This window comes from Strongylocentrotus purpuratus, unplaced genomic scaffold (genome assembly GCF_000002235.5).
Source record: "Strongylocentrotus purpuratus isolate Spur 01 unplaced genomic scaffold, Spur_5.0 spur5_scaffold_15, whole genome shotgun sequence".
Lineage (NCBI taxonomy): Eukaryota > Metazoa > Echinodermata > Echinoidea > Camarodonta > Strongylocentrotidae > Strongylocentrotus > Strongylocentrotus purpuratus.
The window spans coordinates 10,500,705-10,516,221 of NW_022145600.1; the positions used below are offsets into that span (position 1 = coordinate 10,500,705).

General features: G+C 37.6%; 1 protein-coding gene and 1 long non-coding RNA gene across 2 annotated transcripts; both read left to right on the top strand.

Annotated features, from left to right (window-relative positions):
* The first annotated feature begins 7,564 nt into the window (after positions 1-7,564).
* On the top strand, positions 7,565-8,454 carry LOC115924274. Its single transcript, XR_004064251.1, has 3 exons — positions 7,565-7,697; positions 7,988-8,086; positions 8,377-8,454. It is a non-coding gene; the product is annotated as an uncharacterized LOC115924274 (long non-coding RNA).
* Positions 8,455-13,523, top strand: LOC105445351 (sushi, nidogen and EGF-like domain-containing protein 1). The gene is made up of 5 exons (XM_030986475.1): positions 8,455-8,475; positions 8,743-8,908; positions 9,204-9,302; positions 9,598-9,696; positions 12,729-13,523. Exons 1-5 carry the CDS (start codon positions 8,455-8,457, stop codon positions 13,004-13,006), a joined length of 663 nt encoding a protein of 220 aa, XP_030842335.1. The 3' UTR covers positions 13,007-13,523.
* Positions 13,524-15,517: the final 1,994 nt, after the last annotated feature.

Sequence of the window (15,517 nt, forward strand, 5' to 3'; positions counted from 1 at the left end):
TCAGAATATGTAGTTGTGATACATAATTTCCGAAAGGGAATGGCCATTGGTCTATTTTAGTCAAGAAACATTGTTTTACAGCTTAAATAATATCTTGACCTTAAGAGGGAGCTATACAACATAAAGAATATTTAGAATTTCACAACTTTAGACTCGATTTCAACCGCGACAGCGATCACTGAATATTCTAGGATTGCATATGCTTCCAATATGTTAATTTGAACCAAATTCATGACCCCATACCAAAACTTTGTATTACCTTTAAGACACATTATTTATCATTAACTCTATACATTATTAACTCTATAAATTGACACCAAAACTTCATGATATTAATTCAAACCAGTCTAACATTTAATGAATAACAAATAATGAGTAACGAGCACATTAATCCTCCATAACCTGCACTTCGCAAAGGTCAAGGTAAATCTTTATCTCACACACCGGGCAAGTATCAGAATCACAGAAACGTAGAGCAGCAGAAGTGAGAGCAAAGACGCCCTCACACACAGCCTGGCGGAAATCATCGGAATCGATGGATAGCGCCATCGAAATCCGATAAGCTCAACAACAACAACAACACATGTGCAGCACGCGTCATCACGTGTTCATCATGCACCCAGATCCCATTGTTTTTTTTCTAGGTCCCTTCCTTTATCCCAACTCCTTTTAAACTTTTTGAACGTAGTCTCTAGCACCCTAACACGGTCACCTAAATCTTTGCTTTCTAAAATCACTCATGCGTGATCGTCCAGGCGCCATTTTGTCCGTTTTTACGCAACAGCCCTTTAAATGCGTGCAGTACAATGCGCGCAGATGAGAATGGTATCAAACCGCTCGCGAAGAGATGCCCTTTCGAATGATACCAAATATGGTATATGTTCACTTAGAAAACGTTGGTAAAATCACATTGGAACAAGAGTCTCTATTCAATTCCCGCCGAGTTTCCGCCCTATTATAACACGTATCGGCCATGACATCCTTTTCAGACTGCTTTTCACCCTCTTTACGTCTTTCTTTTTCCTTGAATTTTTGCAAGCGTATTCTGGGTGGCCAAACGCAAGGCTTGACGAAGCCTGATTTTTAAAATCTTTCAAAGGGTCATTTTAGACGCCTATGCTCTGCATGATTATGTTAGTATGAACGGCCGTTAGTGCCACACAGGCATTTACGCGGGGGAAGGGGGGGGGGGGGGGTCGAACCCCCTCAATTTTTATGCCTCCGTTACGAAGTAGCCGGAGGCATTATGTTTTCGGGTTGTCCGTCCGTCCGTTCGTTCGTACTGAAGAACCGATTGATGGATTTCTGCCAAACTTTGGTCATGTATGTATCTTGCAGAGCCAATGAACTGATTAGATTTTGGGGTCACAAGGTCAAAGGTCAAAGGTCACAGGGCTCATTATGTATGCAAAAACAGCTCGTGATCGCGTTATCTGAAGAACCTTTTGATGGATTCCTGCCAAACTTTGGTCATGTATGTATCTTGCAAAGCCAATGAACTGATTAGATTTTGGGGTCACAAGGTCAAAGGTCAAAGGTCACAGGGCTCATTATGTATGCAAAAACAGCTCGTGATCGCGATATCTCAAGAACCAATTGATGGATTCCTGCCAAACTTTGGTCATGTATGTATCTTGCAGAGCCAATGAACTGATTAGATTTTGGGGTCATGAGGCCAAAGGTCAAAGTTCACAGGGCTCATTATCTATACAAAAATAGCTTGTGAAAGCATTCTCATTAGAACTGCAAGAAGAATTACTATTTAACTCTGGACATCTTGCAGAGCCAATGAACTGAGTAGATTTTAGGGTCATGAGGTCAAAGATCAAAGGGTCATATATGAATATGAGAAATTGCTTGTAATCACGATATTCTGAGAACCTGTTAAAGGCACACTGTCCTACTTGTAGCTACTTGCTCCCTCTATATAGAAAACTTCCAAAATCGCTGCCTGTTGGTCCCCCATGATCCTCTTTTTCTTATGTTAAATGAGAGCTGAGTTAAGGAGATAGCCACCTGTCACAGTGACCTCGATGGCTTACTGGGTGGTCTAATCCCTTCTAGCTGAAGTAGTTAAGCCTCCCTTTAATGGATTACAATTATTGAACTTGAATTTGAAAATTTTCTTTTGTTTTGGTTTGTAAAATTGCTCTATGACGGAGGCATCATTTTCGACTGCGCGCAGTCGAAGTTCCATCTAGTTTTGTTATGTGTGTGTTTTGGAGGAACCCCCCCTCAATTTTTGGTTTTTAAATAAAAAACTGAACTGAACGAAAAAATTGGTCGGCTAAATTTTCGAGACCCCCAAAAAACAAATTGCTCTTACCCTCCCCCCTCCCCCAACACCCCCCGCTTATTCACCGTCTGGCTGAGTCGTTGCGAACTTTTGGCGCGATTTTCAAATTTTAACCCCCCCCCCCCCCTCAAAAAAAATCCTTCCTTCGCCGCTGGTGCCACAGCACGCGTCATCACGTGTTCTTCATTTACCACAATCCTACTTGTTTTGCACGCAGTGCTTGTGAGCCCTTTCTATGTTCCTTCCCCTTTCCCAATTTCTTTCAAACTTCGTAGGCGTCGTCTACCGTGTGAGTCAAAAAAAGTTTACACCTTGAAAGTTGCTAATTATTTTAAAAATCATCTATGAACAGTAAATTAGTATATATCTTATGCAAGAGTGTTTCATCCCAAATCATTTGGTATCATTTTTGTGCGGTATGTGTTTACGCTTGAATGAACAGGAGGCATTGTTTGCGAGAGTGCAAAAATCGACTTGCGCCAAAGTGAGGCGGGGGCGGATCCACGTAGCGATTATTCCGGCCCGACCCCCCCCCCCTAGCCCCCCAAAACGATAAAAAAAATAGGATAATAACGTAAATTTAACCTTTATAAAACAAAAAGCAAAAGCGCGCCCCCCCCCGCTTATTCGCCGGCCGGCTGAGTCGGCACTAAATTTTGTATTAAGATTTGGCTATCCCCCCCCCTTGACGCCGTCTGAATCCTCTGCAGGCGCGGATCCACGGGGGGGGGGGGGCGGGGCTGACGGGTCAACAACAAAAGAATTAAAAAAAAAAATCTCACGAATTAGGTGAAAAAAACAAAACTAGTGGTCTCACCCCCCCCCCCCCCGCTTATTCACCGGCTGACTGAGTCGGCGCAAATATTTTCTGAAACATTGGACCAAAAAAAAGTGCCTCCTACCCCCCCCCCCCCTCCCCCCCCCCCCGCTTATTCACCGGTGGCTGAGTCGCAACTAATAATTTCTCACGGATTGGCCCCCCCCCCTCTTCCCGCCGGCTGGATCCGCCACTGAAGTGAGGTCTACAGTATGTATTATGTTGGAATTAGCGGAGTGAGAGAATGAATTGAATGTATCAAATGAAACGCATTTCATATGAGTTTTGCAGAAGCAAAGTCACACAGACAAACACACAAGCGCACAAATGTTCTTTGATATTCGATATTAAAGGCCATGAGTTGCATGATTAATTTTTTAGGGATGTTATTTGGATCCGCAAAGACCGAATTAATACCCAAATCCCAATTGTTTTATTCAAACATCACATAAGCTACTTTGGACTCACACTGTATAGCATGCAATCAAGGTCACTGAAATCTTCGTTTTCCGTTATCACTCATGCGTGACCGAGATTTGAACTAACTCATTATAATAAACATACGAAAAGAGTTCTTAATATTTTATTGTAGTATTATCATCTGTGGTAAATTATTATGTCTGGAATAACTGCTCCCAAATACTTATAATTGATTTTTTTCTCATATACGAACCACGATAATCTACAGACTGGATCCAATTCTGGAGAAACCAACATCTGCAGTGAAAGTGGTAAGAATTAACAATGCTTTTCTTTTAATTTAGAATTATTAGTGCACTTCCTAAGACATGATGAGACAAGAAGAAATAACAAAAGTTGTCAACTTTTAATAGCGAAGCGTCATTTTGTTTTGACTATGATCTTTGACGTGCCATGTGACAGTGAAATCATAAGACAAGTGGGGGAGGGGGGGGGGCATGGGGGCGTTTGCCCTCCAAAATAAAATTAAACCATGACTTATTTTCAATTCCATACAAGTGATTTATAAATGTTCGTGATATCGCATGATTTTCAACAAAATGCGCGTTTCTCCATTTCTGTTTCAAACTGACACATTCCCAAACAGCCAGGAAGAGCATATGTTTTTTATATTCACTAATGGGCCATGGCCACTAACAGTAACACTAGTAAAAACATTCCTTTCCAGAAGCTACTGCGACAAGCACTGCCGGGAGATAACATGCTACCGGCTACCCACCACTCGGGCAGCGCGTGCACAGATTTGCGAAGGAACGTTCCATACGTACACACACATATATATATATATATATCTATATATATATGTTATAGTAGTCGAAGAAGATGATAAAATCAAATAAAAAACTTTTTTTTTTTAATTGACCCTCAGGAATCGAACATGGGTCACCAGAGTGGGAGTTGAGTGCTTTAACCAATATACCATGTGAAAAAAAAAACCCAAAACGGCATAGAAACCCTCCATCCGGCAGGCGGAGGGCAATGACTTGTCCAAATAAAGAAGAAAAAAAGAAGAACAAAAACAGGTTAGTGTCACACTCTTCTTCAGTGGCCAGATGTGACAGATGTTAACAAATTAAATCCGTTTCTGATGCAAGCACACATAAAGTGGTCTGCATCTGGCCAGACGGATTTCAAATTAACCTGTTTCTTGAATAATGCGTCTATGTCGTTGCTTCAAAACTGCGCAGCTAGTGATGCTGTGCGTATGTAGCAACGACGCGTTGTCATGTCTGATTAAGTAGATATAGGGCGTGTCCACTCTCGCTCATCATTCCTGAGCCATAGATGAAATGACGCCTTTACTGCACCGGTACTGCACATGAGCAAGAAAGTGACACTATCTTGTTTCGCAGCCTTGCGCCCACACCAATTTGACCGAGAGCACGGAGGAGTGTGTTGTTGGAGAAACCACGACAACCTATTTCTATGGGCCAAAAGTTCAATTCTCCAACTGTTCTGCTCAGCCTCTATGAGCAGCTCTTCGTATTTCCTGCTTTTCCTCTCGTGAGCTCGTTGCATATTTTCCTCATGAGGTAACGTCTGTTGAGGTCTTAAAGTGTAACACGGTGCCTAAGTTCTTGAAAAATTAGTCGCTGCGCACAGCGTCTCGGCATAATACTTCTAGCTACGTGTATGCTGCTCACTCGAACTCTTTTAACACGTATGGTCCAACTACTTTTTAAGCATCATTTTACGCTGCATATTTTCCTCATGAGGTAACGTCTGTTGAGGTCTTAAAGTGTAACATGGTCTTAAAGTGTAACACGGTGCCTAAGTTCCTGAAAACTTAGTCGCTGCGCACAGCGCCTCGGCATAATACTTCTAGCTACGTGTATGCTGCTCACTCGAACTCTTTTAACATGTATGGTCCAACTACTTTTTAAGCATCATTTTACGCTGCATATTTTCCTCATGAGGTAACGTCTGTTGAGGTCTTAAAGTGTAACATGGTCTTAAAGTGTAACACGGTGCCTAAGTTCCTGAAAACTTAGTCGCTGCGCACAGCGCCTCGGCATAATACTTCTAGCTACGTGTATGCTGCTCACTCGAACTCTTTTAACATGTATGGTCCAACTACTTTTTAAGCATCATTTTACGCTGCATATTTTCCTCATGAGGTAACGTCTGTTGAGGTCTTAAAGTGTAACATGGTCTTAAAGTGTAACACGGTGCCTAAGTTCCTGAAAACTTAGTCGCTGCGCACAGCGCCTCGGCATAATACTTCTAGCTACGTGTATGCTGCTCACTCGAAATCTTTTAACATGTATGGTCCAACTACTTTTTAAGCATCATTTTACGCTGCATATTTTCCTCATGAGGTAACGTCTGTTGAGGTCTTAAAGTGTAACATGGTCTTAAAGTGTAACACGGTGCCTAAGTTCCTGAAAACTTAGTCGCTGCGCACAGCGCCTCGGCATAATACTTCTAGCTACGTGTATGCTGCTCACTCGAACTCTTTTAACATGTATGGTCCAACTACTTTTTAAGCATCATTTTACGTTGCAGTTCAATGTGATAGTCTGAATATTAACTTGCATGGAAGAAAATTTTTCAAGATTTGTGAGGTCGCAGTGCAAAAAATTACAGCTTATAAAGAAGGAAAACCCCAATCCTGATGGGATTTTAATCACGATCTAATCGTGAAAGACTGAAGACTATATAACACAATTATATCAACTATAGATGTGATCGAGCGTAGACACAAGCTTGGGGGGGGGGTAAAGAAAAAAAAGTTGCTCTCAGTCGCTTAAAAAAAAAGGGGCACATGTTATGGAGAAATGAAAATTGAAAACTCAGATGGAAAAAGGACATATTTTATAAGAAAAGAAAAGGAACATGTGTCTAAGTAAAAGGGGCAGTAATCAGTGGTGAAAATGGGGCACTTCTCGCACCTGAAAAGGCCATTATGATGACGTCATGAGTTAATTGAGACATGAAATCATATCTCCGATTCATACTCTATCATATACCTATACCTTGCATCCTAAAGAGCTACAATGGATTTTGTATAGGCATGGTTTGCCCATATATGCTATGTATTACAAGAGCTCGCACACACGGACATGTATCTTAAACGGACGCTTATTCCGTTATTATTGATCTGTCGTTGACAGACCACCTAATAAAGAATAAATAAAGAAAGAAAGAAAATTCTGACGAAAACAATAGGTGATCAGACCACCTAAAATAAAAAACCCACAATAAATTACATAGAAATACTAACATAATTACAGAAGGAGAAGAGTGCAGAAGTCCTATTGCACTTTTGAGAGTTTACAAAGAAGGTAGAATAGTTACAGTAAATGCATAGAAAGACGGCATTGCTTTTTGAACAAAATATGTAATGATATGCATGACTGAACAGAAAGTGGGAGTTTGTTATACAACAACGGACCATAATAGGCAAAGCTACGTTTCCTATATTCAGTGAGTGACTCTCCATTATGGAGATATGATCATGAGTTGATTTTCACAAAATGGCGCCTAGATGACGTCACGATAACTTGATAAAACTTGCAAATGTTGATAACACATCTTAGGACAATTACCTATGACTGTGCCTAAAAAATGAAAGAAATTGACCGTATTAATTTGAGAGTTATTGTCTACAAAAAATAAATGAAGAAATAAATAAAAAGATAAAATAATACAGAAAGAAATTATGACGAAATCAATAGGTGATCTGTCGAATACGACATAAAGAAATAAAGAAAATTCTGACGAAATCAATAGGTGCTTTTTCGATGAAAGACCACCTAACAATATTAATGTCATGAAACAAACCCATATCGTGACTGTAATCCTTTAATACATTTCAAGACTGTTTATATAACTTAGCCCTCCTCCTGAGATTTCCATAAAGAGTGTGACAAAGTCTACCCACTTTCTAATTTGACAATGTTAAGTACACCACTCTTAAATTCTAAGCTTTTGGAACGGCTCGGTCGAGAACGATGAATATAAAGATCGTACTCACTTTTAGGATATTTTCTTTCCTCTCTGTAGTTGACTGTTCTGGTGCCAACCCATGTCTGAACGGAGGTACCTGTGATACCGATGCATGTACATGTGCTGCGGGATTCAATGGAGCTTTGTGTAATATAGGTATGACAAAAAGGATGGTATCATACATTTAATGCTATCGGGATTGTTTATATTTTGTCAAATTAGAATTTGCTTTAAGGAATATTAATGCTGACTTAGTATTAACAAGATTAATGTCGTGAAGTTAACTCATATTGTGACTTCACACTTGTGCACTATTGTTCATAAAGGTGGAATAAGTTTTTAAACTCCAATTTATGGAATGATTTTGACAATGAATTATTCCTAATAGATCTAGATAAGAGTATACATTTTGAGATTTTCGTCTTCTTTTTCTTTTCTCTCTGTAGTTGACTGTTCTGGTGCCAACCCATGTCTGAACGGAGGTACCTGTGATACCGATGCATGTACATGTGCTGCGGGATTCAATGGAGCTTTGTGTAATATAGGTATGACAAAAAGGATGGTATCATACATTTAATGCTATCGGGATTGTTTATATTTTGTCAAATTAGAATTTGCTTTAAGGAATATTAATGCTGACTTAGTATTAACAAGATTAATGTCGTGAAGTTAACTCATATTGTGACTTCACACTTGTGCACTATTGTTCATAAAGGTGGAATAAGTTTTTAAACTCCAATTTATGGAATGATTTTGACAATGAATTATTCCTAATAGATCTAGATAAGAGTATACATTTTGAGATTTTCGTCTTCTTTTTCTTTTCTCTCTGTAGTTGACTGTTCTGGTGCCAACCCATGTCTGAACGGAGGTACCTGTGATACCGATGCATGTACATGTGCTGCGGGATTCAATGGAGATTTGTGTAGTACAGGTATGAAAATAGATGGTATCCTACGTTTAGAGCTATCGAGATTCTTATTATTTGGTCAAATAACATTTATCTTTATTAAAAGAATATTAACGTTTACTTAACAATAACAAGATTGATATCAGAAAATAAATTCATATTGTGACTGTAACCTCTAAATACATTTCAAGATTGGTAATGTATATTGACCCCCTCCCCCTTCCCTCCTGAAATATCAACATAAAAACAACGGTGAGAGTGTCTTCTTACTTTCTAATTTGACGATCTTAGGTATACACCATTCTTAAATTCGTAAAGATCGTACTCGATTTCAGGATATTTTCTTTCCTCTCTGTAGTTGACTGTTCTGGTGCCAACCCATGTCTGAACGGAGGTACCTGTGATACCGATGCATGTACATGTGCTGCGGGATTCAATGGAGCTTTGTGTAATACAGGTATGACAAAAGGATGGTATCATACATTTGATGCTATCGGGATTGTTCATATTTTGTCAAATCAGAATTTCCTTTAAAGAATATTAATGCTCACTTAGTATTAACAAGATAAATGTCGTGAAGTAAACTCATATTGTGACTTTACACTTGTACACTGTTGTTCATAAAGGTGGAATAAGTTTTTAAACTCCAATTTATGGAATGATTTTGACAATAAATTATTCCTAATAATAATAGATCTAGATAAGAGTATACATTTTGAGATTTTTCTCTTCTTTTTTTTCCCTCTCTGTAGTTGACTGTTCTGGTGCCAACCCATGTCTGAACGGAGGTACCTGTGATACCGATGCATGTACATGTGCTGCGGGATTCAATGGAGCTTTGTGTAATACAGGTATGACAAAAGGATGGTATCATACATTTGATGCTATCGGGATTGTTCATATTTTGTCAAATCAGAATTTCCTTTAAAGAATATTAATGCTCACTTAGTATTAACAAGATAAATGTCGTGAAGTAAACTCATATTGTGACTTTACACTTGTGCACTGTTCTTCATAAAGGTGGAATAAGTTTTTAAACTCCAATTTATGGAATGATTTTGACAATAAATTATTCCTAATAATAATAGATCTAGATAAGAGTATACATTTTGAGATTTTTTTCTTCTTTTTTTTCCCTCTCTGTAGTTGACTGTTCTGGTGCCAACCCATGTCTGAACGGAGGTACCTGTGATACCGATGCATGTACATGTGCTGCGGGAATTAATGGAGCTTTGTGTAATATAGGTATGACAAAATGTATGGTATCATACATTAAGTAATATTAGGATTCTTTATATTTTGTCATATACGAAGTTGCTTTTAGGAATATTAATGTTTACTTAAAGGGTTAGTTGAGTTCTGTTGCAGAGGGCATTACACAAAATACTTTTTTTGTGAGATAATGAAAAACTGAGTGTCAAATTTGAAAGAACATAATATTTAAATGACAAAATCATCTTTGTTTGATCAAAATCAGTTCACATACGGCTGAAATATAACAATTTCTAGTACTTGTGTACCACCACAAATTTTAGATATTTTGAAAATTTGAAAAAAACCGTTGAAAACCGTTGAAAAAAAAACGAAATAACGCCTTTTACGTCGTTTTTCAGCCAATGCCGATGTTGGCTTTTTGGTTGGCATTTTCGTGTTGCTTTTATTATCCACAATCAGCCGGCTCATGTATTATTATTTTTAATTGAATAATTAATTAACGGTCACCGTATTTTTTTTTAAAGTGGAGCTGAATTGCTATGATCGTATTGGCTAAATTTCACACATATTGGGGTCTAAAATTACCTTCATAGCAATTTTAGGTTCTAAAAGGGCACTATAAATGTCATAGATAAGAATAAGAGCAATAACCATGCACTTTGAAGGCATTTGCGGTCTGAAAACAGAACTCAACTATCCCTTTAATAATAACATGATCAATGTCGTGAAATAAACTCGACTGTGACCTCTTAATATATTTCAAGATTGTTTATGTAACTTCCCTCCTTTTCTTCTTGAGATATCCATAAAAACGGTCAAATGTCTACCTACTTTCAGTGGCGTAATGAGCAAAAACGTTTTGGGGGGCTGACAAAAAATCAGCATCACCCCACTCTTACATGCAGGTCCCGCTGCAAAGTGGGGTCTAGGGGCAAGGCCCCGGGAAGGGTCAACGGGCGCAGCCCCCCAAGCTTAAGGGATATGATATCAATGGCGGATCCTGGAATTTCCTACTGGGGGGGGGGCCATTTTTTTTTTTTTTTTGCTCCCGAAAATGAAAAACGCGCCGGCCGAAAATTCGCTCAGTGGGGGGGGGGGGGGGATGACTTAACTGAAGACAAACCAACCTTCAATTTCGGCAGCTCACACGGTAGCTCACAGGCTCTATGTCGATTCGACAACTAATGTTGAGAAGATGTTTTCAAACCGGTAAAAAATTAGTTTGTAATCAACACACTAGAAGCGATTTAAAGTACTGGATGCGGGCACCTTGCCGCCGAATGTACATGTAATGTCTGTTCTTTGGCTTAGTGGCAAAACTACGTGGGAATTAGGCAACTTCCACCCCCACATCGAATTGAATAATTTAAACGACTGAAATGAACTTCAAAAATAACTTCAAAAATTCAATTCAATTCAACAAGGGTTTTTATTCACATGAAGTTCTGGCAGCCGAAGCTGAATTGCAGGTCATTCACAAGGTATGATGGTTAAAATACAGCACTGTACATGTAAACATAAAATTAAATTAATGACATATAAAAGGATAAATATACTAGATAAATTCATACGCATAATAGACAGCATCATTAAACATAAAAATATACAAAATGCATGAAGTTTACTTTTTTAAATAATAATCATTTAAGATGCGAGCAAACAAGTGAAAATGAAAGTTTATGAAATTTCCTGTAAATAGCAATTTGGAAAGAAGCTCGCATTATTCGTCACAGTGTTACAAATTCCTCGGGGTGATTGTCCTCGGGAAGGGGGGGGGGGGATAATTGCCTTCGGGGGTAGTTTTGCTCGGTGAGGGGTCAATTTTCCAGGGGGGGGGTAATTGTCCTCGGGGGGGGGGGGGGTAATTCTCCTGGGAGTAATTTTCCGGGGGTTATTTTCCGGGGGTGATTGCCCAGGAGGTAATTGTCCTGATACGTTGTAATACATACATATTTGTGGGGTATTGCATCCCCCATTCCCCAGATTCTACGCCAATGCTATAAAATACGGGTTTCCATTATAGCTTAGATTTGTTGAAGGAATCGTTTTACAATGTTAACTCTGAGATGCACGGCCCTACGTGCTATCAGTGTCTGTGGTATGGTGTAATATTGAAGCCCTAAAAAAAAAATCCGCTTCAATATGATCAAGAAGTGCCTCAAAAAAGTAAAAATGTTTGAGTGACCGGATACTCGTTTTCCCCAATAGACTGTAGTGTTATAAAAACGGTTAGGCAAACGCAAATTTTGGTTTCGATTTCCAATCATAAATATCTTGATAATCAGACAGGCTATCGGCTTGTAAAAGTCATGGGGTTCCTTACTGACCTAATATAATTATCATTGTAGCATGAGCTAAATCCAGGATTTTTATTCAGAATCTGAGACAAAGTTACCGGATCCCTTTTAGGAACAGTAACGAATGGGTGGGATTGGAGGCCAATCAAGATAATTGTTACTTTACCCACCCCCTCCCAACAAATTAGTTTAGATTGTGATTTTCTTATTTATTCTAAATTAATTTGTTATTATTTCGTTATGTTTATTTCTGGAGGGATCCCGAGTGAGATTCAATTTATGCCTAGGATTAATATAACATTGTCTGTAAAATATGTCGATATCATATAGGCCTATATATGTAAATACATATTTAGTACATAATTATTCATATGTATTTGTATACATACACATGTACGGACACATGTAGGGACATATATATATATATATATACACATATACATACATTTATTCATAAATATTTGTATGTGTATGTATGTTTACAGTTAACAACTAAATTATTCGTAACCTTACCAAGTTTTGTAATTTTTTAAGTGTGTGAAAATTCATTTGTCCTGATTTAAGAATAACATTTTACATCTAAAAGTAAATAAAAAAAGACCCTTATTCAACCAGTCCAACTTCCATTCTTGAGTTACGAAAAACATTTAAAAAAAAACAAACAAGTTTACAAGCGGTATGAATAATTTAGTTATAAACTGTAGTTTTACATGTAATTATATCTGTTATGGTCGTTTATTTCTCTATCTTTACTTCACAATCTAGTTAAACCGACGGCCACCACCAAATCTGCAGGCTATTTCTCCGTTGCTAAGGACAACAAGGGACGCCCTCTTATTGGCCACTGTCTAACTGATCACGTAATAAAGACAGTGCCAGCGAAAACCATGCTCCGTTGCGCCGCAGAATGCATTCAGGAAGTTGGTTGCAAGTCCATCAATTACAAAGACGGAGTATGCGAGCTGAATGAAGAAACAAGGGCGAGCGCTCTTTCTAGCTACTTCTCCCAAAATGATGGATGTAGTTACTATGAGCTTATATGACAAAGGAATAGAGAGCTAGCACTGTGTGACGAAGTCGAAGTTCTATAATGTCTTTTTTGTTTAAATTTGTTTTGTTTTTACAATATCGTTTTACAGTCGCACAGAATAAACAAAATTATATCATAGAAATTTACCTGCATGAGCGATATAAGCACACTTTCATTTCTAATGATACTTTTTTGAAGCTGTATTTGAGACATGTAAACGTTATTTATCTATACAAAATTTCCCGATTCACTCATCCTATTGCAATGAGCAAGTTCTACTTGTTGATATCGCTGCCTCTTAATTTTCCCATTTCGGTCAATATTTATTATTAAACTTTCACGTGATCAACTTTAGATTATGATAGAGGATTTGAATTTGTGTGTCCTCTGTTATATTCGCATTTTAATGATTCCATGGTACTTTAACGAAAACGTTGAACAATGATTTTACTTGTATTTTTCTCGTCTACATTTGACTAAAAGTTTCAATTGATTTTTTGTTCTCGGAATTTTTCAGTATTTTTTGTTGTTGGTGTAAATCTAAAGTAGGGTAGGTGTAGGAAATTGGAGTCCACCAAGCTTGAACCCATCACTGTCTGTCCGTGTTGGATCCAATATTGCTATAGCGCCATATGTGGCCTTTAACAACGCTACTGCATATATCCAATTAATTTCGAAGACTGCAATGCGTTCTTTCTCCGAGAAAATTGGCAAAATTTACCAAGATAAGCGATTTTGACCGTAAAATTTTGCTCTGATATAAAAACACAATTTTCATTGAATGTTGTGGTGTATGCAGATATTTAGAGGTGGCTCTTAAAAGTATTTTTAAAAGGAAATTTACCATCACAGAAAACTTATGGACATTGTGTGTCGTGAATGAGTGTTGCAATGCAGATCATGAATGTTGGCTGATCAGAAATGTGTGTAGGCAATGGGAGACACCATGTTCAAGATGGGGGCCTACTTTCCCCCAGTTCATTTCATGTTGAAAGGCACTATCATGAAACATATTTGGTTGTTCGTGTCACCATTCTAATTTGAATGAATTTCATTTTAAGAAGTTCTTTCTATGCTGTGAGTTTCATCAATGTAAATGTCACATTTTCAGAACATTATTCTGAAAGTATTTAAGTATAATTTAGAGCATCTTTATTACTGTAAACAAAAAATTACAGAAATATTTTGGGCCACATTGTTTTAAAATTACAGTAACTTCATTGGCTGCATGTATCTCTCTTTCAAAAAGTGTTTGAACTAACTACAACAATCCCATTTTCATTCAAATTGTATTTAAAATGTATTGATTTGTAACTGTCCTTTATTACCTACACATGTAAGTAATAAGAGACCCTTGGTGATAACGTCAAACCATTTTTATCTTATTAATCAGTTACATCATGACCACAATTTTGTTACCAAATAAAGAGAAGAAGTTACTGAAGAGAATACAAAACTTTCTGAAAGTGTAACATTTTCATGTTTATGTAAATTATGCAAATGTGCTTAAGGGTTTCCAATTCTTCCCCATATTTGGTTAGTCTAGATGTGTATACATTATGTTAAAACAAACGCATGGATTTATTCAAGAATCAGAATAATGGATCAGACTGTAAATTTTAATGAAAATTGTATAGATTCACTACTCGAAAATCACAAGGTGAAGTTGATAATCATACTAAATTATCCGACCTCTTAAGTACAACTCTTCTTCACGTTTAACAGTTTGTGTGTGATATACAATTCATTATATTATGGTTTGATATTAATATTGTTCTTAATTTGTGTTGATGTTGTTGCTTAACTAGTAAAAGTGTTTTCAGTGTTAATTATATTCAGAATGCTGTGAGAGTGTTTGAAAACATCCGTGGAGTAAATCATCAAAAACTTGGATAAGTATTTTTATCAATCATAACAAATCATAATGGTTATGAGTTTCCAGAACTTTGTAGCTACAACTCACCGTTATCCTTGTTATGCTGTGTTTGCTTATCTAGTCGTGTTAAAAAAATTATACTAGTTTGCATCTTTCGCAAGGCTTAATAAACCAATTTAGGCTATATAAAATAATATATGCGGACTTAAATGTGAGGAAAAAAAGTGTCGCTGTGTTATTAAGAGGATGAAGTCACGTGAAAATATCTAAATGTCAAAAGAGATCACAATGCTTATAATATACACCCGTTGAGCACGAGGTGTCATTTCGATTGTGTTATTACTTGCATGGGGTTAAGTGGACTGTGAGCCACAGGGTACGGGGTTCAAATATCTGCTTTCCAAGTACTAATATGCATTTTCATCAGCCATAATGGTTTATAGTTCCCATACCGCTTTAGCTATCAACTCACCATTATCCTGACTATGTGATGTGTGCTTGTTTGCTTGCTTGTTTGCATCGTTAGTAATAGATATACTTCGGCAAAATATTTTTCGTGGACTTTAATGTGAGTATTAGAAATAAGTTAGTGTCACTTTGTTATTGAGAGGACGAAGACACGACTGTATCTAAATGTAAAAAAAAAAA